The sequence below is a fragment of the Melopsittacus undulatus genome (assembly GCF_012275295.1).
Source record: "Melopsittacus undulatus isolate bMelUnd1 chromosome W unlocalized genomic scaffold, bMelUnd1.mat.Z SUPER_W_unloc_1, whole genome shotgun sequence".
Taxonomy (NCBI): Eukaryota; Metazoa; Chordata; class Aves; order Psittaciformes; family Psittaculidae; genus Melopsittacus; species Melopsittacus undulatus.
The window spans coordinates 3431793-3459543 of record NW_022993942.1 but is presented as its reverse complement, the minus strand read 5'-3'; the positions used below and the strand labels follow the sequence as shown (position 1 = coordinate 3459543).

Sequence of the window (27751 nt, the reverse complement as noted above, 5' to 3'; positions counted from 1 at the left end):
GTCTGTGACGACTCTTCCCAGTTAACAACCAGTTTGACCAGGGCAGCTGAGATGTGCTGGAGCTGCTGCACCAGCATAAACACCAGAGCAGAGCCTGTTTCCTCTTGTAGGATACTTGAACTGGTCAGAGTGCAATGAGCCTTTAACCCCTGTACTGAAACAGTGTGAACACCCCATCCTACAGCACAACCTCCCTTTGCAGAGGCTTCTGTTGCTGAGAGCTCCTTGGCAAACACCCCCAGTTTGCTCTCCTGGTTATTAACATAAGCCTCCCATTGTGTTCTGGATCCCAAGGTTAAGACATCTCCTGGCCCAGCAGCACATTGAGCTTGTCACACAGTGTGCTCTGCAGGTGCTGGATGTGACCATCTGGGAGGCTCCTGAGCTCTGATCCATGGCCAAGGGGTTAAAATCACTGAATCCTCACTGCAAAGGCCTGGAGTTAATCTGCCCTTTGCCAAACCCTTCTTTGGGGTGCATTAAACCCTATCTCATGCCTGCATGTGGCTCTGGTCTGCACTGGGGCTGCCAAACAGCTCAGGAGGAGCCTGGAGTTACCAGTAACAAGTGATAGGAACATGTGCAGCCCACGTATTCTAACCCCTAGGCCTTCAAGTGTCAGCTCTGGGCTGATGAGAGAGGTCTCACTATGTACTTACAACCTGGTGCCCAGTGTGGTGGGCAGGGAATTAGCTTCCTTGGCCCCTTCTCCCTGTTGTAACTGGTTTGAAGAGCATGTGTCTGTCAGGGCTAAGAGGAGGGCAGGAAAAGAGCAGAACACATGAGGATTAACATGTGTGATTACATCCAGTGGAACAGGGCTCAGCAGCCTGGGATGCTGAAGGATACCTGCTCTGTTGCAGGGTGCCTGCTCTGTCCCTGCTGCTCGGGCTCCTTCCCTTCTCCATACAGCCTCATCTGTGCACTATTCATCAGGGTGTATGTGATGAGGGCTGTGAATGAGCCTGTTGCAGATGGTGCTGTCAGCAGCTACTGCAGCCCTGGGTGCTCACCTGCACTTCCATGGGAGCAGGAGGGCAGAGCCCAGGATGGATCCAGTGTCCAGGCTCAGCCGTTACTCAGGGTTTACTCAGCCGAGGGAGCTGTAGCAGACACCTCCTCAGGGCTGGAACCCTACAGACCAGGCAAGAGGAGCAGTTACATTTGCAGCACAGACCTCATTTGGACAGACGGACACTTCATTTTGGACAGACTGACACAGCCTGTGTGGGGTCAGTTGTCAGTGGCAGGAGCACACCCTGACCATGGCCCCTCTTGCCCCCTCACTCTTGGCCCATCTGCTCTTCCCACTGTGTGAGCCTCAGTGAGCAGCAGACACAGAGCACACATGGAAGGTTCCCTCCTGACATAGGGAATACCCTATGGGATGTGAGGTGGGCCCCAGCTCCCCCCCAGCTGCTCCCCTCCCCATAGACCCAGTGCAGATGGCTGCAAACCATCATCGCTGCTGTCACTGGTGACAATGGTGGCTCTCACCTGCAGGCCTGATTACATTGTGCTCAACAGGCTGCTCGGGTTGATTACAGCCACATCCTGAGCATCCCATTGTATCCCATTGTATCCCATTGTATCCCATTGATCCCGGTATCTCCTCCAGGACACCTCTGCCTTGGGGACAGTGCTCCCACTGCTCCCCCAGCACCTGCTGTGCTATGGGCTCCATATCTGCAGCTCCATCCCAGCCTGACCCTCACTGTGCCTCCTTCCCCACTGCCTCCTGCCCCACATCAGTGGGGCCATAACAACTCCACGAGCCCAATGGGCAAGAAAGAGGCTTCACACAAGGCAAACAGGTACATTTGCACTGCGTGATGCAGAGAACAGCCTGGGGAGCACAACCACTGCACATCATCCCACTCACATCCCTTGTTGCTGCTTAGGGCTGCCGACAATAGGGTTACATAAACCAGCTCCAGTGGGTGACACAGCAACGTTCCCATTGTACCTTTCGTACCCTGTGTATCCCAAACCCTCCAGCAGCAGATGGAGTCTAACGGGCAGGATGACACCAACAGATGCTCCTACCTTGTCAGCAGTGCTCAGGCAGGGCAGGACTGGGAGGCTGAGAACACTTCTGAGGGAGCCACCATCTGCCTGTGTGAGAAGCTGCTGTCACTGGTGACTCAGGAGCACATGTCACTAATGGCTTTCTCAAGGCAGATATTATATATGAGCTTCATTAGAGCTGGGACCAGCACGGAGGCTACAGCAGTAAGTGCTGTAATGAATGAGGCTAAGAGGAGATAACGTTAGAGAAGGGAGGGCTGTTCCTTTTGGGTGAGAGCCAACACCACATGGGGCACAGAGTTCCCATAGAGGAAAGGGGGGTGCTGTGTTCCAGGCAGGATGGTGCCAGTGACACAGGAGAGCAGGGATCAGCAGGTGTCTCCCAGTGTAACCTGCTGCAAAACCTCAGACCAGCAAAGCATCCCTGTGGCTTTGGGTGCAGAGCCCTGTGGCTGGGGAGCACGGGAGCTGACAGGCATGGAGGTGATGGGTGAACAGAGCAGAAGCCTGGAGCCCTCAGCACCAGTTGAGCTGAGCAGTTTGAGCTCTGCAGAGCTGGGCCGATGGCTGCTCCAGGCTGCCTGATGCACAGACAGAGGTGCAATGAGTGCTACCCACCAAGGGAAGAGCCCAGGAAACATCTGGGAGCTGTTCCAGCCCTGGAGCACCAAAGGCCTTTGCTTCAGCCACTGACTTCAGCTGAGGCATGTGAGGTGGGAGCTGCCTCTGCTGCTGCCTCAGGAGCGGATGGGGAAGTCCCAGGCACTTCCTGCTGGGTACCACAGAGCATCCTGCCCTCCATAGTGCCTGCAGCAGCGATGGGAGATGAGGCTTTCCTTACTAGCCTGGAGAACCAACCCCAATGATGACAGCAGCTCCTAAAGGCAGTGATGCAGTAAGGAAACCCCTTTCCATCCCATTCCCTCTCAGAATGGTGACGTGTTCACCCCACAGCTGCCACAGGCAGAGCTGTGTCTGGTGCTGGCTCCAGTCTGGGAGGATTTCCTCTTTCTTTCCTATGCTCTTACCAAGGAGCTCTGAGCACCCTGGTGCAGGGGAAGGTGTCCCTGCCTGTGGCAGAGGCTGGAACTGGAGGAGCCTTAAGGTCCCTTCCAACCCAAACCCTTCCAGCCCAGATCCTCCAAGGTTCATCAGTTCCTACCTATGCTGATGGGGCTGTGCATCCTCAGAACTACTGCAGGGTGCTGGAGCTCCCTGGTAGCACTGACCCAGCTGCTGCTGCTGCTGCTGGTAGCTCTATCCTGCAGGAGACAGCTCACACACCTGCAAACAGAGCAGCACACACAGGGGTCAGTGAGTCTTTCTCTGGCCACATTCCCCAGGAAGCTGGAAACAGAGGCTCCTTTGGCCACCTCCATGAGGGGATGGAGATGATTCCCCTGTGTTCAGAAGGTGTACACGTGTTCAACCCAAGATACACTGTTTTGTGAACAACAGTTTATTACACAATGAGTTTCATACACAACAGGAACTGTGACAAAGTGTAGCTGAACATTACAGGACCAGACCATGGGTCAAGCTGTAACTCACCAGTTGTGAGTCCCAGGACACTTCATGCACAGGTACCTTCCAGTCCTCAATACTTCACTACTCCAGGAGACAACCAAACTGCAGCTCTTGGCAGGTTACTTTGAGCACTGCTGTCCCTCTGGATGTACCTACATTAATATCCATGTACCTAAACCCTGAACATCAACACTTGCAGTGAATGATGTAAGCATCAACAAACCTGTTCTGACCAGACCATGTAACCTGGGTCTGTAAAGCAGTTTGGTTGAGCAGGACTGACAGAGACCAATGGACTCTGCAGCAGCTCAGCCCAGCCTGGGTCTCTCCATTCCCTTGCCCATCAAAGCCCCATATGGAGGTCACCTGCCTCCCATAGAGGATCAGCTTCCTCTGGAGGTGCCCAAACCTGAGCAGGGGTTGGTGTCAGCTTTAAGTCCCCACTGTGCCCAGAAGCAGCAGCCCTAAAGAACCTCAGTTTCACTCACCTGGCCTAGTCCCTCTCAGCCTCCCTCCTGCCTTGCTGTGTCATTACCTGTCCCATGCTTCACGTGCTGTAACAGGCTCTCTCCTCACACCTGCACTCAAGTGTCCTTCCACAACCTGAAAAACCATCTTCAGGGTCTTACCTACAGACATTATCCTACAAGGACAATGCACCACATGCACCTGTGCTTGGCTCCCTCAAAGACAAGCAGCTCAGCTCAGGTCTGGTTCCCTTGCACAGCTCTGCATCCATCTGTCAGCTCCTGCCACTCTGAGCATGGCAGAGGAGAACACAGCAGAGCTGCATCCAAGGGGCTGGAATGGCAGTGACTGATCCTAATACATACACGAGGAAGGAAACAAACTGAGGCTTGAAGGAGACATGTTCTTAACACTGGAATATGAAACCATGATGTCTTCACCCTCTGTAAGAGCCTCCTCTGCTCAGTTCATTTACAGTATGTGTCAGGAGGCTGCTAAAACAGGTATGAACACACAAAACCTTATGTGAGGATGCAAGTAACCCATGATACTGAACAAGTGAGGCTCAAAGGCACATTTATCATCCTGGGGCTCATGGAGTTTTAGTCATGCTAATCTCAGGTGACATGGAAACCCCTTTCCCATGTCACATCACAGACACTGCTGCTTAGAGACCCTGAGCTTGTCAGAGAGGAGGGATTCCAGTTCAACAGTATCATCAGTGGTCTCCACTGGGACATTACTCTCCTCCACAGGGGGTCGGTAGTTCCCTGCTTCATGCCTGGAAGCCAATATCCCATTGCAGGCACAGGCCTCTGGTTGTCTGGTGCTGCCTGAGCACACCTGGTGTGGAAGGCAGATGCCTGGGCAGGAACTGGGCTGGCAGTGGCCAGGGATGAAGTATTCACTTGCCACTGGACTCGATTCCATGTGATGAGGAAAATGATTCTGGGCCAGACAACAGGTCTGGAGGCAGCTGCTGGCTCTGAACCCCTGATGAAGGCTCAGCTTAGCAATCAGGGGCTTCCCAACGTTAACTTCCTTCCTCTCATCCATTGTATACTCTGTTCCTGGGTACTCATAGTGCAGGCAGACGGTGAAGACCAAGTGCTCCTGCAAAAGGAAGGAGGGGAGAAAGTTACAGCTCTTCTTCAGACAGACAACACAGAAACACCTTGAGCAGCACAGTCTTGTGTGGAGGAGAGTAACCTTTGTAGGAGCTACAGACATGGATTGGGCAAGACCTGTTTCCTGAGGGCCTCTTTTGGGTCTCCTGATAGGGTTTAGTTATAGAGGCCCTTTGATGGCAGCAGCTGCCAAAAGCAATGGGTGAAACACCAGCAAAGGTGTTCATGACACAGACACAAACTCAACAGTGTCCTGAGGAGAACCTCATGCCCAAGAGCACAAGCTGTAATGGAAGGAGATGGAAGATGCTGCTCTGTTTTGGATCATGTTCTTGTACTACAGGCACAGGAACAGATGATCCTCACAGAACAAATCACCTTGCCAAAGGCCTAGGGAATACCAAGTGCTTGGTACAAGTGTCAGGACTGCACAGGCACTGATGAGTTATCTATACTGACCCTCAGCTTCTGCAGTGAGCTGAGCCTGGTGTAGAGGCAGTGCTTGGGAAGGTCCTTGGAGACCAAATAGCTTCCAGTTTCCTCAGGAGTTCCTCTGTTGGCCTCTTTAGGATCCACATCCAGGTCCTTGTGCAGGGGAGAACAGATGCAGTTTGACATGGACAGAGCAGGGGGGGGGATCCCAGGGCAGCAGGAGGGAGCACTCACCAGTGCAAAGTCTGTAACGTAGGCTCTGCAAACCACGACCTCAGGTGGCTGCTTCACTATCCGGGTGTAGATGATCATGACATTGGAGAACTCGGCTGCGAAGCCCAACTGGATCTGAACCCCACACTTGAACTCCAGGTACCTGCTTTCTGGAAGCTCTGCAAGTGAATAACACAGAACTCAACCTGGGTGTTCTCTATTTAGGACGGGTTTCAAAGTGCAGACCTCCTCCTGCTGCCCTCCTATGGACCTCTGTCCTATGCCTGGCTTAAACAAACCACAGCTCTGCAGGCTGCCCCATACCATGAGCCTTGGCCCACTGGAGGTTCCGGGCCTGGGTCTCTGCAGAGGATCCAGCCTGTTGGATGGGATCAGTCAGGGCCCTCTTCTCAGACAGACTGCTGCGGATCTCCAGAGCCTGCTTGCCTTTGGTTAGGTGGCACTTGCCCATGTCTGAAAGGAGATGGACATGGTTTGTTTCAAAGGGAACACACTGAGCCCCAACTGAACACACTGAACCCCAACTGAACACACTGAACCCCAACTGAACACACTGAACTCCAACTGAACACACTGAACCCCAACTGAACACACTGAACCCCAACTGAACACACTGAACCCCAACTGAACACACTGAACCCCAACTGAACACACTGAACTCCAACTGAACACGCTGCTGTGGTTATGTCAGTGTCAGCACAGCCACAAACACATGTTCTAGAGGCATTCATTGCTCAGCTATTCATCCCTTCAGGACAAAGCAGCGTGCAGGTGCCTGCAGAGGATCTGTATGTGTCCTACTCAATGTGCTCTTCAAAGGCAGCCCCAGCAGCATCCCAGCTCTGATTCAGTGAGGTCCTGGTTGAAGTGACTCATTCCAAGCATGTGAATAACCCCATTGGAGAGGATTCCTGAAGCTCTGGAGGCAAGCAGGGTATTTATGGGGGTTTAAGGTCCCTCCCAACCTATTCCGTGATGCTGGGGTCAATATTGGTTATTGAACATCAGCACTAAGGACCTGGTGACACCAGAGCATTGTGCTGCCATCAGAGGGACCTGACAGGTGGAGAACAGGGCAGAGGAACCTCATGGATCCAACACCATCCTGTGCCTGGGCAGGAATAACCCCATGCACTGCTACAGGAAGGGGACTGAGGTACTGCAAAGGACCTTGTACCAAAGGCACCAAGCACAAGCAGCATCACCAGCAAGCACTGACCACGCACAGGAAGGCTCTTTACATGGAGCACTGACTGTGAACCCTCCTCTGGAGCGTTTCCAAATGGCACCAGTGCTCTCCCAACCCCCAGTATCTGGTCATGGTGACAGCAGTGGTGGTCACACTGCCTGACAGAGACATCTGTCTCTGCACTGAGTTCAAGGGTGAGATAAGCAATAGGGCACACAGGACATCTCCAGCATGGGACATCAGCCTGGCACAAAGCAAGAGGCAGTTGGACTTTACTCCTGCTTTGAACAGGCTGACAAGGAGAACGTGGGATAAAGACTAAGGATGTAGTATATACATTATACAGTATATACATTACATTATACATGATGCTAAGATGATGGGATTGCAGGGAACCCACAGCAGAACATCACCCACAAAGACCAGAGCCTTACACACACAGCTTTGTTAACGCTGCAGCTACTCCATGCTTTGAGCACAGGTTTGCACAGACCAACACATTTCCCCTCAACAGTTTTCTCCTCAGCACTTCTCCCATCAGCTACACAAGAAGCAGGCACATTAACACACTGCATTGCCCTTTACAGTGCACTTGTACCTTTGATCACCATCACTCTTTGGTAGGTAGGACTCGGTTGTTTAAATGGAAGTGACTGGACACTAAAAGTGATTTTAATGGATGGGCAATTTAAATCTAAATGCAGAAGGACACTGGGAACAAAGAAGGTTCACTAAAAAGCAGAGGATAACATTGATCAGCATTAAAGAAGCTCAAATCCCTTTATAACATCATGAGCTTTGTTAATGTGCTGACAACAGCTGCTGGTTTAACAAAGAGCTCACACTTGAGCACAGAAGCTGTTGTAACTGCAGAGTGCAGGAGGCTGGAGCTCACCTTCTGCCACCTCATCGAGCAGCACAGTGATCTTCTTGTCCTCCAGCAAGCGATCCTTCAGGAACTTCATGAAGATCCCGTTGGCCAAGCCTGACTGCTGGATCTCAAAAGCTTCTGCTCCCTGGCACCTGTGAGATCAGCAGGGTCAGACAAGGGCAAGCACTGGAACATCTGCATGAGGACTACAGGAGTGGTTATGTTGGCAATGGGGGAAGAAACCCCCAGTTTGAAACCTGCTCTGCATGTCCATCTGCAAGCAACACATGGTGAGCAGAATTCACTTACAATCAGAGCATAGACTGATGTCAAACTACCTAGATGAGTAGAGAACTCCTACAAGAAACCATGATCAGGAAGCCTGCCCAGCCATTCCTGGCTTGCTGAAGGCACTGGTGTCACCCTGGATCTGCACTGGGAATCATTACATATGCATTTCCACAGTCAGACTGTGGCATGATTCAAAGACAGAAGGAAAGGCAAAGCCACAGACAGGGATATAAATGAGTGGTCTATAACACCACAGTTGGTGTTTTCCTGTGGCAGATCAGCTGTACAATCACTTGTGGCTTCAAACCTCTGGGGCACAGCAGCAGAGAGAGTTCCTTACGTGGCATATCCAAAGACAATGTTGGCTGTAACCTTCAGAGCATCCAAGATGAGGATCGTGTCGTCGTACTCGTTCCTGCAATAGATGGCAGGAGATGACAATACAATGGAGCACACTGCAGTTATTCTAACACCAACCAGCAGAGTTCACAACAGCACTTCTGTCCTACAGTCCTACAGTGAATCCTGGCTGCTAACACACAGAGATCCTCATGGAGACAACGTGCAGACACAGTCAGGTACCACACACCACCCAGATGAGGCTGCACTGACCAAGTTTGGCTACAATGGCTTCCAAAGTGATTTCTGACAACCAGGCAGTTTAGGCTGTAACAAAACCTACAGGAGCTCTTCATTGTATTGGGGTTTTGGGTTTTCCCCCCACAACCACAGGATAACATAAGGCTGAAGCAGCCACACTTCCACAGCAGACTGGGAAGGTGAATTGGGGCACTGGCATTTCATTAGCAATGAGGTTTAGAACATGAGAACATGGAAGCTGCAGCAGTTTCCTCTTGCTGAACATCCCTCAGGGACCACAAGTGCTGAGTGAGGAGGGATTCCAAGTGCAACTGAAGCAGTTCCTTCAGCTTTTAGAAGCCCCCAGTGTCAGCATGATGGGACTGTACCTCTTCCGACACATATCCAGCAGGAACACATTGAGTCCTGTCTCCTTCTCCTGCATCCGTTTGAGGATGTTCTGCACACACAGGCAGTTTGCTGAGCGATAGGGGTTTGGGGCATCAATAGGAACCATGAAGCTGTTCCCATAGTTTTCATAGCCATGGCCAGCATAGTATAACAGACCTGAAGTCAAAACACACATGACTAAACACACAGCTCAGGAGTACATTGGACTTTTAGCATGTCAAACACTTCATGCATATGTGTCTGAGGGAGACTAACATCATTCAAGCTGCTCCAAGCAGGGTGTTATTCAGGTAAGTCAGGTTTTTAAAGGGCACAGAACTGAATGCACATCATTACCTGGAGGTGTTCAAGGGTGGATGGGGCTTGGAACAACCTGGTCTGGTGGAAGGTGTCCCTATTGGAACTGGATGAGCTTTAAGGTCCCTTCCAACCCAAACCAGTCTGACTGTGAATAACCTGAACAAACAAATGTACTATTGGGCTATTTACAAGGTTCAAATGGTGACCTGAGACCAGGTAAGTTCAAGAGAGTTAAAAGTCAAGTTAAGCCCAAGTGTGTGAGGGATGTCAGGCCCTAAGTTAACAGGAAACAAATGTGATTTCCACAGAGCTTGGATCTGGACCCAAATCAAGGCTGTATTTTAGTCTACAGATCAAGTCTATGTCAGATTAGTGTTGAACTGACTGTAGGACATAAGCCTCTAAGATAAATCAGGAGTATTTCCTCACTGAACAGAAACAGCTCAGAAACAGGCACCACACTCCTTGCATACCCTTGGCAGGTGACTGAGCTGTGCTCATCTGATGAGTACCTGCAACAGTTAAGCTGCTGAGCTCAAGACCAGAAATAATCTCTGCATAGCCAAGGCAAGCACAGTAAACATGTTTGGAGGAACTCATTAGACACTTCGACACCATGGTCTTAAGTAGGGTCAGGTTCCCCACAGACGTCAGCATCCAAGTGGTATCTGCCTCTCTCTTAAGGCAGCCTAACAGCTATTTTTAGCCCTTCAATAGAGGGGTCTGTGCTTTTACCCTTTGTGGAATACAGTATTTATTGCTCTCTGCCTTTAGGGCAACATAAACTGAGGCATCAGAGGCAAAAACCATCATCACTTGGTGTGTTCTGGAACACTTATCTGAATGCCACTTTCCTGGCAGTCAGCAGGAATGACAATGTCACATCAAGCATCAGGAATAGGTGTAACAGGCACTAACCAGAAGCAGCCCCTGTGCCTCTTCTGTCTGGAGCTGTGCCCACCAAAAACACCATAAATCATCTTTTATTTGTGCACCATCATTTACATATAACCCAATTCCTCCTCAGTGTGCTTTGTGAAGCAGACATCCAGGTTTGCACACTCCCTGTCAGGGCATTATGGATAAGTCTGTGCTTGCCAGGCTGTAATCACAGCAAGGATTCACCTCAGCCCTTGGCACAAAGAAGAGGGTTAACAGATGTCCTGTTCTCCCCCCCTCACACACCTGGTATTGAGTCCAGCTCACTGTAAAGGCAAAGGAAAACCTCCCTCTGCCTGTTCTTTACACAGTGAGGCCTGAGAGCAGAGCAGCACTCCCCAGAATGGCAGGGGTGAGTGGAGGGCTCCAGCAGCAACCCCCTGACCTGCTTCTGAGGGATACCCCATGTTCTTACCATACACTCCTTTGTCCAAGAGGAGCAGAAACTCATCCACTGCATTCCTCATCTCGGGCTCAGTGAGATCCAGCAAGGAAACCACTTTGAAATCCAGCTGCCTCAGCAGGTTGGTCAGCTCATAGACATCCACCATGGGAGCCTTGAGCTGGGGATGGTTCCAGTAGCTCATGTTCCCTATCAACAGAGCCACCTTGTCTGTTGCTGCAGAGGGAAAGCAAAACCCAAACCACATCAGGTTGATATGTTCCATGGATTCAACTCCTTTAAACTGAAGTTGCTCACTTCAGGCACAACTATTCTATATGATTTTAAAGCACAGCCCCATGCAAGGAGATGTTTCTTACCCATGAGAGCTCTGATGGCCACTAAACCTCCCCCAAACCCTCACATTTCCTTCTTCAAACACAGACAAGAACCCACCCCACACAAAGCACGACTTTCACATCCCATCTCCCATGTCCCACCTCTCTCAAACACGGTACAATGAGGTGGAACCATTTACAGGTCACAAGTAAAGTCTTTCCCCTGTTTGTTAAGGCTTCTGTTCACTCACACTCCTCTCACACTGAGGAACATGACAATGCTCCAGCACACTGGAATCTACCATCCAATGAAACCCAGCAACTCTTCCCACCATACATGTTATCCATCCATCTTTATGAGCTCCAGCTCAGCACCAAAGCATCCCTGCTGAGGAAGAGCTGAGCCTGCAGGGACACATCCCCTCAGCACACTGCCTCCCAGTCCTCTCCATCACCCCACCCCAATACCACTGCCTCCAACTGGCCAAGTATTCAGAGTAAGGGAGGAACATGCTGGCTCAGGCCCTGGCCAGAGGAATCTGAAACACTAAACTGAAGCAGATCAGAAGTTGTAGACACTCCACTGAGTCACTAAAAATACTGGTGCCCTCACCACGTTTTACTCCTGAAAGGGCAGACAGGCATTAGAAAAGGCTATAAGAATACACACAAGTCTCTCTCCCTGCAGCTATGTGTGTGTTATTCACCAGTATGTCACTAGCAGTGGCAGAAGAAGCCACGTTCTGAAGCAAAAGCTGTTTCCTAGGTGTGAAACATGTATGTTCATTACAAACTACTTACCAACAGGTCTGTGATCTGCCTGTTCTTGCAGCTCTGCTTGAAAGAGATGGGGAGAGCAGATCAGTAACTACAGTCATAGCTGTAGTGTCAGACATGAACTGCACGTCCTGTACAGCCACAGGCTATTGGCACTGCTGTGCCTCATACATTACCTGTTTAAGGCAAGAAAATGCTCTTTCTTTCTGTTCTGCTGGGGTTTTACCTGCTTTCCTTCCCCCTCTTTCCCAAGCTCATCACTCACCTGGTTTCTGAAGATCACTGAGGTCTTCTGTGAAGAAACACACCAGTAACACCAGTTTAAACAACAAGAACCAGTTATTTCATGAGTAAAAATGTGATTATTAACAGAAGCCAAAGGACCTTTCTGCAAATCTAAAGCTTTCACATGATTACTCCACATGCAGAGAAGAGAAAACCCTACACCAATACACTAAGCTCTATACAGCAGAAGAAGCAAGCAGTTGGTTTTCATCCATGTGCTCTGGATCAGGGTGTTCAGGCAAGAAGAGAAGCACATGCAGAGGGAACACTGCATCAGTGATTCCAAACAGACTGAAGCCCTTCACCCACGCATGCTCTTCACCAACATGCCATCATCCCCATCATTTGTCTTACAACCTGTTCCCAGCTGAAGATGTATTTACCTTCTGAGCACTCCACTGCCATAGCTTTCCTTCCTTGGGTTCAAGGGGGAAGAATTGGAAGACAATTGCTCTCAGTTGGGAGAGTGAGCACACAAAGTCACTCTGAGCTTCTCATACATGCACTCACACTAAATCATGTTATATCCACACTAAATCATGTTATATCCACACTAAATCATGTTATATCCACACTAAACCATGTTATATCCACACTAAATCATGTTATATCCACACTAAATCATGTTATATCCACACTAAATCATGTTATATCCACACTAAATCATGTTATATCCACACTAAATCATGTTATATCCACACTAAATCATGTTATATCCACACTAAGTCATGTTATATCCACACTAAATCATGTTATATCCACGCTAAATCATCTTATATCCACACTAAATCATGTTATATCCACTTGTTCTGCTGCTGTGGATAACCTCACCTGCCCTCCCTGCTGAAGGACTCAGTGTAACACAATGTGCACCTCCAACAAGGGTTTATAGGCTTAGGGAAGGAACTGATACAGGTAACAAGTATCAACCACAGAAACTCCTTACCTATGACAACTTCTATCTTGTTGCTGTCCTCCTCTCCCTGCTCATTGAACACATGACACCAGTATGTCCCTTGATGCTCCACATCCACGTAAGTGACCTGCACAAGCATTGTCAGTCATCCCACCAGACCCCACAATTCCTGTCTCAGTTTCACTTAATCCCACTTGCAAGAAAGGGTGAAACCTAAAAGCAAAGCCTGACCTAAGCCAGCCCTGCTGACAGCCTCATTCCTCAGTGGGCAGGACAGCACATGCCTCCTAGCAATGCACCTCAGTGCCTTGGGATGCACTGAATGCAAGAGCTCATAGGAATCAGAGTGCTCTGCAGGGGTTTCACTCTACTGATACTGATCTGTGTCATGTCCCAGCAATCCAGAGCACACTAGAACCTTAAACCCCATGACTACCACCTGGAACATGCTCAGGATTAAAACCATGCACCTCAGAACACTATAGGAAGGGACTAAGAGCTTCCACTGAGCACACCCACAACAGGTAACCAGGCTATGCATTAACCTGTTTCCTTCAAGGAAGCTTTATGTGTAAGTTAAGTGGTTATGCACCCGTCCCCCAGGGCTGGCCCCCAGGAACTTACCATATAGACACTTTTGCTCCCATTTGCCAAGGGGAATCCATTTCTGAACCACTGGTACTGAGGAATGGGGGCTCCAACAGCTGCACACTCCAGCACCAAAGCATCCCCCACTGCCAGGCTCTGGGCCTGAGGCTGAACACAGATGTGCAGCTTGTTCCCAGGCAAAGCAGCTAAGCTCCCTTAAGAAGTGAAGAAAGAGGGAAGACAACAGGAAAGAGAGGGTGAGACACCACACAGGGTAATGGGAATTGATGATGTAAGGTCACATCTTCCTGTAACACCAACAGCCTGGTTTAATAGCAGTGAAATTCAGCTACTTATCCCTGAGGAGTATGATAAAACATCAGCCACTGCCATGACCCAAACAGGAATGTCCTGGGGAACAAAAGCTACTCAGAACACCTTAAATGCACTGAAGATCCACCCAGCTGCTGTGCTGCAAGTCTCTATACATGACAGAATTCATCTTGAGGACATCCATCTGCACTGAGATGTGTGGTATCCACGTACCCGTTAAGTGACACACTCTCCAGCAAGCCCAGCCCCACTTGTAAGGTCACACCAGTGATCTTTCCTCTCAGCTGCAAGGTCACTCATGTCTGCTGTGACACTACGTGTGCAGACACACACTGTGTCATCAGAGCTATCTGTGACTGACAGACAGAGGACAGTGAAATAAAGGGAGGCAGTGATCCAAGCATCTCTGTTCTGCCAGGAGCTGAGGTGCTTGGTGCATCATAAACTTGTGTTCCAGAGGCTGTAGTCAAACTGGATTAGGGTTAAGGACAGGAACCCCAAAGTTACAGGTAGTGAAAGATAACAGATTGAAAGATAACATGGTTTCTGTCTCCCTTACCTGCCATTCACAGGCCCTTGCTGGTACATCCTGTTGTACACTCACAACACACACTAGCCAGCTTGTTCCTGTATCTTTTAGGATCTGGTCTGGCTGCCTCACTGGTCCCAAGCTCCCAAGACAGCTTTGGCAGAACGGAGCAAATAGAAAGCAATGAAAGGAGAGGAGGGAAGAGCATCTGAAAGAAGAAAGCAACCAAAAGGGAGCAGAAAAAGGGGAAAGACAGAGAGTGAGCAGCTGAAATAGCAGATTCCATACCCAGTTATCACTTACAGCTGTGGTGCTGTCAGTACTGTCCAGTCCAACTGAAAACCAGCAATCCCAGGCCAGGAGATGGAGAGTGCTCACTCAGTGCAAGCACTACATGCCTCCCTCTAAGAGGGGAAACTACAGGAAGGAGCCCCTCATCCTTTCATCCATTACCAAGGCCTAAACACAGTAAAACTCACTGCCCCTATAGTTCCTGGCTGGCCAAGAGGCATGGAACATAAAGCAAGGCTCTAGGTGTGGATACCTGCTGCCCTTCAGGCTCCAGAACTGCCCCAAGTGTGGAACAATACACTGCTGGTTTTCCTCAGGGGCTCTCTGGAAGCTGTCATTACAAGGTTATCCACCTCAGCTTCCTGGTGCAAGCAGCAACACCTAAACCTGCAGGGTTCTAACTGAGCAGAGCCTGGAGCAGAAGCAGGAGAAGCAGAAGATGTGAACAGGTCACCCCAGTGACACTGCACTAGCTTTGTATCTTGTACCACAACAACAGCTCTCTCTGTCTCTTTTCCTGACATGAGTCATTTGTCTATGTGGGATGCAAGTAGAAAACACCTTTGACTCATGACAAGAGATGAAGTAAGTACTCTGTGCAGCCTGAGGCACTGCACTTGAGCTCTGGCTCATGCATCTTCAGGCTAGCAAGTCCAGGCTGTTTAATGAGGGAGTTTATAAAGTGCAGGAGTCAGTCAATGCATTCTGTAAAGCAAACAACAAAGAATACACACACCAGAAAACCCACAATGTCTTCAAGCCATGAATTCCTATGGACTTACACAGTGCAGTTCAATTACTAGGGCTTTGCAGGCAGGTTACACTGACTGTTAGCTGACCATTGATACACTCAGTTTAACTCAGGTGTTTCTCCCTCTCACAGCTTTATTTCAGTACCCTGTTGCTCTGCCTTCAGTGTTAGCTGGGCTGGTTATATGAAGTTGTGACGAGTGCATTGGGTTGTATGTGGCTTTAATCAGGCCTATTTCCCGTCTGTGCAAGACAACAGGGACCCTAGTCCCTCTAAGCAGTGGGAGGACAACTTCCACCACACACTCACCATCAGGTGTCCCCTGCAGACGACAGACTTGCAGGTGTGCCCAGCGACTGAACACGAAGGAGGACTCACTGTTCACTCGGCAGATGTAGAAGCCAGAGTCATTCACAGTCACTGGGTTAAACACCAGCTCTGGAGAGTTGCCATTGGGAACCTGAAGACAGGGGCACCAAGGAGGAGGTTTAACCTAAACCTGGATCAAACCTGGAATGCTTATTTCAATGCCCAGATTAGCCTCCAAGGATGGTCTGAATATAGGAACCACCTTATTTTACATATTGATAGGGCTGTTATGCAGCATTTCTTACACTTTTATTAGTATATAAAGCAATCTCTCATTCCAAGTAAGCCTTTAAAAAGGTATCATGCCAAATCATTCCCTACTATTTCCACCATTAACCCCCTGTATTTGTATCAACTATTACCTCTTTCTCCTGCTTGAACCACTGGTAATGCACAAACGGGTGTCCTGTTGCCCAACAAGACAGCTTGACCATCTGTCCAGGGAGCACTGACTGCGAGTCTGGCTGCACAACAATCTGGATTGCTTTAAAGAAGAATGTACACACAGGAAGGTTGTTAACAACAACAATCCCACTACTGACACTTGCAGTTAAGCTGTTCTTTGAGCAGAGTTTCTGTCATTAAATAGATTGGGGAAACAATGAGTCTGTGCTGTGTATGCACAGCTCCTATTTGTTATATGGCTGTCAGACATTCAGCTGTCAGGCATCAGCCTGAGGACGGATCAAAGGAGTCAGAGCTTACAACACACTGTGGTTTCAGTGCTGGGGTTTCCTGTTGCCCACACGCAAGGTGAAAATTCCCACTTCAGATGTGAACTGGCAGGAAGGAGCACGAGGGAAATTCTGACACTGGTTTGGTGCCATCCAGTTATTTCCCTAACCTCAACCATCCCAGATCTTGTTACAGTGTGACCCAAAGCAGACCCACTGGTACAAGGACAGCAGAAGAGGACATCTTCCTAACAGAGAATGCCTGAGGGAAGAACCTGTACCACAACCCAGCACTGACCTGACAGGCTGAGGCACTGCAGAGCCTCTGTGTGCTCCAGGGCCTGCAGGAGCTCCATGAGCTCCAGCACTGACCTGACAGGCTGAGGCACTGCAGAGCCTCTGTGTGCTCCAGGGCCTGCAGGAGCTCCAGCACTGACCTGACAGGCTGAGGCACTGCAGAGCCTGTGTGTGCTCCAGGGCCTGCAGGAGCTCCAGCACTGACCTGACAGGCTGAGGCACTGCAGAGCCTCTGTGTGCTCCAGGGCCTGCAGGAGCTCCAGCACTGACCTGACAGGCTGAGGCACTGCAGAGCCTCTGTGTGCTCCAGGGCCTGCAGGAGCTCCATGAGCTCCAGCACTGACCTGACTGGCTGAGGCACTGCAGAGCCTCAGTGTGCTCCAGGGCCTGCAGGAACTCCACCAGCTCCAGCACTGACCTGACAGGCTGAGGCACTGCAGAGCCTCTGTGTGTGCTCCAGGGCCTGCAGGAGCTCCAGCACTGACCTGACTGGCTGAGGCACTGCAGAGCCTCTGTGTGCTCCAGGGCCTCCATGAGCTCCAGCACTGACCTGACAGGCTGAGGCACTGCAGAGCCTCTGTGTGCTCCAGGGCCTGCAGGAGCTCCACCAGCTCCAGCACTGACCTGACAGGCTGAGGCACTGCAGAGCCTGTGTGTGCTCCAGGGCCTGCAGGAGCTCCAGCACTGACCTGACAGGCTGAGGCACTGCAGAGCCTCAGTGTGCTCCAGGGCCTGCAGGAGCTCCAGCACTGACCTGACAGGCTGAGGCACTGCAGAGCCTCTGTGTGCTCCAGAGCCTGCAGGAGCTCCAGCACTGACCTGACAGGCTGAGGCACTGCAGAGCCTCAGTGTGCTCCAGGGCCTGCAGGAGCTCCAGCACTGACCTGACAGGCTGAGGCACTGCAGAGCCTCTGTGTGCTCCAGAGCCTGCAGGAGCTCCAGCACTGACCTGACAGGCTGAGGCACTGCAGAGCCTCTGTGTGCTCCAGGGCCTGCATGAGCTCCAGCACTGACCTGACAGGCTGAGGCACTGCAGAGCCTCTGTGTGCTCCAGGGCCTGCAGGAGCTCCACCAGCTCCAGCACTGACCTGACAGGCTGAGGCACTGCAGAGCCTCAGTGTGCTCCAGGGCCTGCAGGAGCTCCAGCACTGACCTGACAGGCTGAGGCACTGCAGAGCCTCAGTGTGCTCCAGGGCCTGCAGGAACTCCACCAGCTCCAGCACTGACCTGACAGGCTGAGGCACTGCAGAGCCTCTGTGTGCTCCAGGGCCTGCAGGAGCTCCAGCACTGACCTGACAGGCTGAGGCACTGCAGAGCCTCTGTGTGCTCCAGGGCCTGCAGGAACTCCACCAGCTCCAGCACGGTGCAGCCACGGTCTCCCAGCAGCTTCAGGAGGCTCCAACTGGGACTTCCCTCTGGCTCCAGCACTTGCAGGGAGCACTGCTCCAGGTCCAGAGGGCTGCAAAGCAAGGGGGAAAGACATGGAGCAGAGCTCCTTGGTGCTGCTGCCTCACAGAGGAGCAGTAAACCCACAGGGGGAACTTCCCCATTGATCTGGAGGTATCTGCAGTACTTCCTGCCGGCTCTGGGAGCTCAGCAGCACCTCCCCAGCCTGTGTTAGTGAGCTGCATGCTGCAGGTGATGCTTGCACCCAACAGCTCTGACCCAGTGCCTTCAGAAAGCTTCACTCTGGCACTTCTGATAGCACACAAACAAGTTCACTCCCATGTGTCTAAATCAGAACCAGCAAAGAGGGAGGCAGAAGCCAACTTGAAAGCCCAGGAAGGCTTTGATTCTATTAAAACCAGTGACTGTTGCAGTTAACTGACACACACAGTGTGGTTACCTGCTTCCATACATTCCTATCCACATACACACACACACAGTGTGGTTACCTGCTTCCATACATTCCTATCCACATACAAACACACACAGTGTGGTTACCTGCTTCCATACATTCCTATCCACACACAAACACACACAGTGTGGTTACCTGCTTCCATACATTCCTATCCACATACAAACACACACAGTGTGGTTACCTGCTTCCACATGTTCCTATCCACATATAAATACACAGAGTCTGGGATTTGGGTGTTAAGTTGCCTTTCAATTGGGGCAGATTAAAACAGCACAGGTAATAAGGACAGGAATACAGCTACAGAAGGGAATGTGTGTTTATGTATTCCCACATTAAAGACTAATCAATGTTTTTTGCCTTAGCTCCCATGGAGATACTTGCACTCATCAAGCAGACCATTGTATTGTACCAGATACCACATGCACACACAGACCCTCACAGGGCTCACGCTGCAGCCCTCAGGCTCCAGTCCTCAGTCCATACAGCTGTAACAGAGGGAGGTCACCGCTCACCGTGTGCTGCACTTACAGCACCTCACGTTCCTGAGCTGCTGCCCTCTAAACCAGACCCCGAACAGCTCCATGTGCAGAATGCGGCCTGGGGAGGAGCTGAGGAGCATTGAGGTGTTCCTGCCTGGAACTGCATCACCCGTACACTGCCGTACCACCCGTACTGTGTGCCCAGCTCCATAGGGACAGGGCAGGATGTCACATACTCGTACACTGCCGCATCACCCGTGCTCTGCTGCCCCTTCCCCGTAGGCCCTCACACGGCCCAAGCAGCCCCGGCCATGACTTTACCTCAGACCTCAGGCCCCAGGCCCAGCGCCGCTCATGGCCGCTCCGCTCCCGCAGGACGGAGGCCTCAGGCTCCGAGCTCGGCCGTACCGAGGCTGTGCCTCCGGTCCCCCCTCACGTGACCCGGTCCCCGTTCCCCCCTCACGTGACCCCCCCGGTGCTCACCTGACCCGGATCCCGCCGCCCGCCGCCCGCTCCGCCAGCTGCCGCCATCCCCGGTCCGGCCCCGCCGCGTCCAGGACCTCACTGAGCCTGCGCAGAACGGACGGACACAGCCCGGTCAGCAGGCCCCGCGCCGCCGCCATGGGGCAGGACCGCACTGAGCATGCGCAGAACGGACGGACACAGCCCGGTCAGCAGGCCCCGCGCCGCCGCCATGGGGCAGGACCGCACTGAGCATGCGCAGAACGGACGGACACAGCCCGCCCAGGAGCGCACTGCGCATGCGCACAGCCGCACAGCCGCTTCCCGCCCTTTCCTGAGGGGAGACGGGGGGGGCACAGCGGGGATGGGGAATGGGAATGGGACGGGAATGGGAATGGGAATGGGAATGGGACGGGAATGGGAATGGGAACGGGAATGGGAATGGGAATGGAAATGGGAATGGGAACGGGAACGGGAATGGGAATGGAAATGGGAATGGGTAATGGGACGGGAATGAGAACGGGAATGGGACGGGAATGGGAACGGGAATGGGAATGGGAATGGAATGGAAATGGGAATGGGAACGGGAACGGGAATGGGGATGAGAACGGGAATGGGAATGGGAATGGGAATGGGAATGAACGGGAATGGGAATGGGAACGGGAATGGGAACGGGAATGGGGATACAGGGGGTACAGGGGTCCCAGCGGCCGGCTGTGAGGAGAGCTGGTGGTGACTCTGCTCCCCTGAGGTACAACCGGTCAGTTCCTCACCATGGATGCACAACAGATGACAGTGAAACTGACCCCAGTGTCACACAGGTACCAGGGAGGTTGTTCTGAGGCTGTTGTGTGTAACAGCTGTCCCTGCTGCTGGTCCCGAGTGAGAGCGCCTGTAGGTGCTGTGTGTACTGCACAACACACCACTGCCCTATGAGCCCAGGGAACAGTGCGAACAACAAGTATGTAGGATCCCATAACCACTTCTAGCTGTGCTAACAGCTAAAGGAATGGCACAAAACTGGCTTCAGCCTCCCTTGTGCTCAGAGCAGTCTGTGCAGTTCACTCAGGTTCCTCCTGTGTGAGCCCTGGGGAATGGCAGTGGGAATACTCCCTAACAGCAGTGGGAATACTCCCTAAGGCAGTGGGAATACTCCCTAACAGCAGTGGGAATACTCCCTAACAGCAGTGGGAATACTCCCTAACAGCAGTGGGAATACTCCCTAAGGCAGTGGGAATACTCCCTAAGGGCAGTGGGAATACTCCCTAACAGCAGTGGGAATACTCCCTAAGGCAGTGGGAATACTCCCTAAGGCAGTGGGAATACTCCCTAACAGCAGTGGGAATACTCCCTAACAGCAGTGGGAATACTCCCTAACAGCAGTGGGAATACTCCCTAAGGGCAGTGGGAATACTCCCTAACAGCAGTGGGAATACTCCCTAACAGCAGTGGGAATACTCCCTAACAGCAGTGGGAATACTCCCTAAGGGCAGTGGGAATACTCCCTAACAGCAGTGGGAATACTCCCTAACAGCAGTGGGAATACTCCCTAACAGCACTGGGAATACTCCCTAAGGGCAGTGGGAATACTCCCTAAGGGCAGTGGGAATACTCCCTAACAGCAGTGGGAATGCTCCCTAACAGCACTGGGAATACTCCCTAAGGGCAGTGGGAATACTCCCTAACAGCACTGGGAATACTCCCTAAGGGCAGTGGGAATACTCCCTAACAGCAGTGGGAATACTCCCTAACAGCAGTGGGAATACTCCCTAAGGGCAGTGGGAATACTCCCTAATGGCAGTGTTAATACCTCCTGCCGCAGGATTCACTCACCTGTGAGGAGTGAGGTGCATTCCTATGGAGTGGTTGGTAGAAGCTCCCTACCCACCTTAGTTCCTCAGGTGCTTGCTTAGGGACTGCAGTTGTTCCCATTCAGCAGAGCTCTGTGCGCAGAACTGCAAGGGAGAGGTTCCCAATGCACTCCAGCACACTTCAGCACACCCAACCCTGGTGCTTGACTCTGCACAGCTGAGGCCAACACTTCCTGTGTTTCAGGGCCACGAGGAGATTCCCCTGTACTTGTATGGCAGTGGGATGTGCCGTCCCCTGCTGCCTGGCACCGGTGTTCAGGGCAGCCCTCTGCTGTAACGGAATAGGCTCTCCTAAAGTCAGCCTGTTCTGTGAGCAGAGTCTGACACTGAGGTCACCCAGCACTGAGGCTCCAGCCAGCTCCTGAGCTCTGAGCAGAGTCTGACACTGAGGTCACCCAGCACTGAAGCTCCAGCCAGCTCCTGAGCTCTGAGCAGAGTCTGACACTGAGGTCACCCAGCACTGAGGCTCCAGCCAGCTCCTGAGCTCTGAGCAGAGTCTGACACTGAGGTCACCCAGCACTGCAGCTCCAGCCAGCTCCTGAGCTCTGAGCAGAGTCTGACACTGAGGTCACCCAGCACTGAGGCTCCAGCCAGCTCCTGAGCTCTGGGACAGGCACCACCTTCACCTCTTCTGTCCTGTACCACGGGTGGAAGCACAGGCCTGGCCTTGGAGAGCACCTGGGTGAGTGCACGTTTATGCTTCCAGAGGTCACATTGTTTCTGGTGTCACAGTACTTGTCTGCTTGTTGTGCTTGCACGTACAATGTGTCTCATGACAGAGAAGTGAAGAGGAGCGAGTTGCTTTATGAATGCATTACACGAATGCAGTGATTGTTTCAGCATTGCATGGGAAACAGGAGTTGTGATTTGCTCCTGCTGAAGTATGGTCAGTGTTGCTCAGCTTGGGAGACCTGTTTGCAAACAGCTGCCTGCAGAACCCTTCTGAATGCTCTGAAATGTGACTCTGGTGCTATGTCCCCTGAGCACCAGGACAGAACCTGTGTGAAAGCAAACTTCCTTCTCTAAAGAATGTGTAAGTGACACAACGTATCCTGAAATCCACTTGTGATCCCTCCCAAATCCTATTGCATGGCCCAAGCCTCATCACGTAGGGATTGCCTCCGTTCCTGAGGGAAAACCTGGTACTTGGTATTGTTGGTGCCTGAATGGCTCCTGCTGACGGTGTCAGATGCTTGGCAAGTGTTAAAAATAGATGGGGACAGAGCAGTGTTAAGAGTGGAGCTGTTTTAATTACTCAGTGTTAAGGTCTTCACTAGCTATGTGCAGAGCCAGGCAGCTCTTGCAGTTAGCCAGTGATTGATGGCTGGGTGTTTGCTGCATGCCCTGCTGCTGTTTACAACAGGTAACACACTAACAGACAAGTTGTCAATAAGCTTTGCGTGTTGGCAAAGAAACACAAAACATCCCAGAATATTTGTCAAGGAGACGTGTTCCAGGCATCTGCTTTATGAACAGCAGAATGTCCCTGATGTGTTCCTTATCCAAACCCTGTTCATGCCATAGATGTGAGAATTGGGTTAGATAATGAGGTATTTTGGTACTTCCTGACCTTACACACTCTTTGACAAGTAGCTGTTTGGGATTATAGAAGAGTAACATTATAGTTATTGTTGGTATTCCAGACTTAGGAGCTCCAGACAGAACTACTGGGAGATCCGGAAGCAAATAGGAAATGCAGCTGTAAATCCTTGTCTGCATGAGAGCTTGTTGTGGTTTAATCCAGCTGGCAGCTGAGGACCACTTGCTACTCCTACTCCATCAAGTGTTAGCCTCTGTAGTAAGCAAACTGCTGTGGGCAAGCTTCTCTGGGCTTGGAGGGAAGTGGGATTTGGTTCCACCAGCACTGCTGGATGCACAAAGAGCCACAGCAACACCAGTGCTGAGGAAACTCTTAACAGAAAACTTGAATAAAAACCTGGATTTCTGTTAAAGGAAAACATGTGTATGTTCCCAACTGGAAAAGCATCATCAGGCTGGGAATGGGAGTGAGAACCCAGCCAGGCTGCAGCAGGACTCCCTTATATCCCCCGTGCTTGTGTGTTCTGTCTGTGCCAAAGCCAGGCCAAGGCAGGAATAACGTGTACACAGCACTCGTTCTAATGGGATGCCAGCATCAGGCAGGGCATGGATCCTGACCCAGCCAGTGGGAATTTCACACTGCCCCTTTTGGGTTTTCCTTGGGTTTGTGGGGTTTCCTTTCTGCCTGTGTTGTTTCTGTTCTGCTTTTGTGCTTTCTTTACTCGATCTAATAACATCCTGCTGGCTGTGCCAGCTTGCTTTCCAGTGTATGGTATATGATATATGTATGGTATATGGTATATGATATATGTATGACACGATAGATGGTATGTCTGGTACATGACAACTGTTTCGGTTCATCACAAAGAAGTTTTGTGGTTGTTAGTGGCTTGGTTTGAGCTTTTTCATGTTTCCCTTAGATGAAGTCTAATTCTAGCCCCTATCTTGCTTTGTGGTTAAGCCACCTGCCAATATAACAGCTCTATAAAGACATGTATAAAGCCAGAGTTCAGTAGGATAATTGTTTTCCAGCAGGGGAAATCCCAAAGTTTGGCCTGGCAGTAGGATCTGGGGAATCTGCTGTCTCAGACCAGGTACCTCAGAGTAAGGAAGGAAGCACATCAGCAAACACTTCCTAAAGCTCAGTGTGACGGAGGAGTGTTAGTGGGTGAGCAGCCTGTGTGATGCATGCACCCACATCCTCATATCAGAGAATCAGTCCTGCTTTCTGTGTGTGGGTCTGGGGGCAGGAGTTCAGTGGAAGTCAGTCCACAGGGGACCTGCCAGCGTGGGCAGCAGCAGATAGGTTACTACAGACACAGCCTGTGTGATCTGAGGCTGTTACATGTGTTATTTATGTAGCTATCCATTTTCCTGTGTTTTCAGGTATCCCAGGCCTAGTGTCAGCTTGGGATAAAGAGACCAGAGTATTGATGGAAGGATATGTCTTAATGTGAGCCAGGGGGATTATCAGCCTCATTCCTCCTGTGTGTTTAGCTAAGATAACCCTTTGTGCAGGCTCCTCTTGCCCACTCCTTTGTGCTGATGTGGGTGTGAAGCAGAACAGAGGCACACAGGGGTATTTGTGCTCTGATGTGGGACTTCAAAGCTCTCACCCCAGACAATGCTTTGGTTGTCAGTGTATTTTACTGCAGCCCTATAGCAGGTTTAGGCTTAGATCAGGTGCCCATTGTGCCAGGCAGCACGTGAGGATGAGAGTGATCCCTGCCCATGATAAGGAGAGAGACAACACATGGGTATAGACTGACAGGTCCCATGAGAGGAGGAGGGAATGCATCCGAAAGATAGGAATAAATCCTGCTGGATGAGGCGTGGGCTGAGCAGAGAACAGAGACTGTGATGAATAGATGGGAAATGAGAGAAAACAGCTTCAGAGGCAGCTTCTCTGCTGCCTGGGAAGGACATGAACCCCACAGAGAGACACAGATTCCTTCCTGGACTTGGAAATCACATCAGCTTTCTGTGGAACTGCCTCTGAGAGTGTCAGCTGCTGACAAAGAAGGTTGTGACTCTGGTTGTAACTAGATAAAGTAGGAGAAAATGTGATGTAAGAGGAGAATTAATGGTCATGTTTTAAATGTCATCAAATGTGTGTGTTTCTGGCAGTTACAAGTGGCATCTTTCTTACCATGGTGGTGTTGAGTTCTGCATGGTTCTGCTTCCCTGCCCTCGTGTCCTTAGCTACTACCTGATTCAGGTAACCATCACTGGTTTCCAGACCAGCAGCCAGAGCCCCTCCCACATCCAAATATTCTCTTGTCCTCTTTTCAAACCCAGTTTCATAGGAACTGAGCTTGTTTTCAGGTTACAGGTCAGCTGATGACAAACTTCCATCTCATCCTTCATCCTTCCTCTGTCACAAGTGGTATTGAGGAGCTGAGATGGTTTTACCCAGCACTTCTCTGTCTAATTCCTATCTAAATTCAGTAACTGAAGTAACAGTTTTAGCTTAAATCTTCTGTTTTCTCCCCAGCTTTACAAAACCTCATGTGTGTTTGGGGTGGAAGCACAACAGTTACTGCAGTGTTACCCCTGGAGCAGGGTTGTGCTTTCCTTGCCACTTCTGGAGCTGCACTTCTCAGCAATCAAATCTAATTCCCATCTCAAGGAACCTGACAGCTCTTTCCCCTCGATGTCACCATGCAGGAGCCCAGCTCATGTCTGTGCAGTTCAATTGCTGTAGTGAAGGCTCTTCATGAGGCAATCTGCATGCACAGCTCTTGCCAAGTCTCTTTGCAGCTGGGAAAATTGCCATGCTTTTAAAATAGCTGATCCCCTCCAAAGAGAGGAGAGAGGCATCTGCTCTCCTGAAGAGCAGCTTTGAAGGAGTGCAATGGGGAGCATGAGGCACATACATATTGCAGAGGAGATGGGTGAATGCTTGGGGGTAATTCCATGGCACTGGAGTAAAACTGAGGAGGAAAAGATTCATCTCCTGCTCTGTTTTATTTCTTCTGTTAAATATTTATATGTCTTAGGGCTGAAAGGGAAAGCAGAACGTGATCAGAGAGCTGAAGGGCTGAACATAATAGGAGCTGATGCCTGTTTTCTGCAGGCAGAGCCTGGATGGCAGTTCAAAGGCAATTGAATTGCCCCAGAGCCAGCTGACAGGTGCCTGCATCCTTTAAACCCACTACAAATTGTCCTCTTCCTATGGGAAGCCCATCTTGTGATGGATTTGGAACCAGGCTGCTTCTCAGGCTGGGAGGTAGCTGCACACCAGCTTCCTGCTCTGCCCTCCTGTATGGGGAATCACAGAACCACAAGCTCTGGCTCGAAGGGACCTTTAAAGGTCACCTGCAGTGAGCAGGGACATCTTCCACTAGATCAGGTTGCTCAGAGCCATGTCCAACCTGACCTTCAGTGTTGCCAGGGATGTGGCTTCTACCACCTCTGTGGGTGACCTGTGCCAGAGCCTCAGCACCCTCATTGGGAATCATTTATTCCCTCTATTTGGTCCTAATCTACCTTCTTTTAGCTGCACAAGTTCAGATCAGAAAGCATCTGTAGCCAAGGCACTGGGGCCAGGCTGGCTGCAGCAGCAGCAGGCTGCTTTGTCATCTGTCTCCTGGCAGTGTGAGCAGTACCTTTGTAGCACATCATGTTTGCTCTTCACACCATTCTTTCTTGTCAGCCTGTTTCATTGCATGCTGGACCTTTGCCCATCTATGCCAAAGCTGAGCTGACAAAGCATGTTGTGTGTGTACAACACACGTACGTGTTACATGCTGCTCTGGTCACCCCATCATGCTCCTTTGTGTGCACAGGGTCAGTTTGTCACATAACCTGATACTGTTCCTTGTAGTACCATTCCCATCAACCACCTTCTCTTCCTGCTCTTGCCTCCCAAGTAACCCTATGGGAAAGTTGTCTGTGGGTGTTTGCCCAGAGGAGATGTAATTACACCTAGCAGGGCCCTTCACACCAGAGCAGATTCCAAGCAAGCCACGCAAGCCCCTTGCTATTTAGCCCCCAAGCTCTAATCTGGCTCTCCCATTGCCTCTTGCTAGCTGCCTTTGATCAGTGTGTGCAGTGGCTGTGCCACGGAGCTGGGTGCTGACAGCTCCAGTGCCTGCTCTGCTGGGGCCCTGGGAGAGCACTTGGGAAGGTTATGGTGGGAGCTCCCAGCCAGGAGAGAGGCAGCAGCTGAAGAGGCCACAGTGGGAAAGCAGGGAGAACACAAAGGGGAATGAATAGAGGGGTCTTCAACCAGCAGGATGGGGAGAACGTTCTTCCTGCTGTTGTCCTTGTCACAGGTAGCTCCCTTGTTCACGTATCCTTGGTGAGATCACAGTTACCTGGAGCTCAGTTCTGCTGCATGGCTTTCCCTGAGGAGTGGATCCGGGATGGGGAATGGTCCTGCTGTGGTTAGTGTGGGTACCCTGTGGTAAGGAGTGACCCAGAGTCCCTCTTGTACTACACAGAACCATCTCAAGTCTCTGGTTCTGGGAATGCTTTAGGAACATGTTTTATTTACCAGAGGAAAGAGATGATTCCTTATCTCTTTGGAATCAGCTCATGGGAGTCTTCTGGCATCTTGCACCTTGGCTTGATGTGCATTCCCATTGCCACACCAGGCTGCAACTGCACAG

At 51.0% G+C, this 27751-nt stretch overlaps 1 protein-coding gene across 1 annotated transcript; it reads right to left on the bottom strand.

Moving 5' to 3' along the window:
- Window positions 1-3471: 3471 nt before the first annotated feature.
- On the bottom strand, window positions 3472-19958 carry LOC101868011 (mucosa-associated lymphoid tissue lymphoma translocation protein 1). Its single transcript, XM_034073674.1, has 17 exons — window positions 19750-19958; window positions 18219-18385; window positions 16318-16439; window positions 15896-16046; window positions 13719-13897; window positions 13125-13221; window positions 12562-12594; window positions 12159-12185; window positions 11918-11950; window positions 10812-11015; window positions 9136-9313; window positions 8508-8582; window positions 7901-8028; window positions 6120-6269; window positions 5817-5974; window positions 5610-5735; window positions 3472-5136 (listed from the first exon to the last, which is right to left on the bottom strand). The coding sequence occupies exons 1-17, from the start codon at window positions 19887-19889 to the stop codon at window positions 4675-4677; spliced, it is 2430 nt and encodes an 809-aa protein (XP_033929565.1). The 5' UTR covers window positions 19890-19958; the 3' UTR covers window positions 3472-4674.
- Window positions 19959-27751: the final 7793 nt, after the last annotated feature.

What these genes read in the sequence shown, in the direction of transcription:
- LOC101868011 (XM_034073674.1), bottom strand. Translation starts at nt 19,889, where the DNA reads ATGGCGGCGGCGCGGGGCCTGCTGACCGGGCTGTGTCCGTCCGTTCTG. An exon ending in GGAGCAAAAGTGTCTATATG is followed by an intron (nt 13,222 to 13,718) that starts GTAAGTTCCTGG and finishes ATGCTTGTGCAG; the next exon opens with GTCACTTACGTGGATGTGGA. An exon ending in CTGGATATGTGTCGGAAGAG is followed by an intron (nt 8,583 to 9,135) that starts GTACAGTCCCAT and finishes CATCTATTGCAG; the next exon opens with GAACGAGTACGACGACACGA.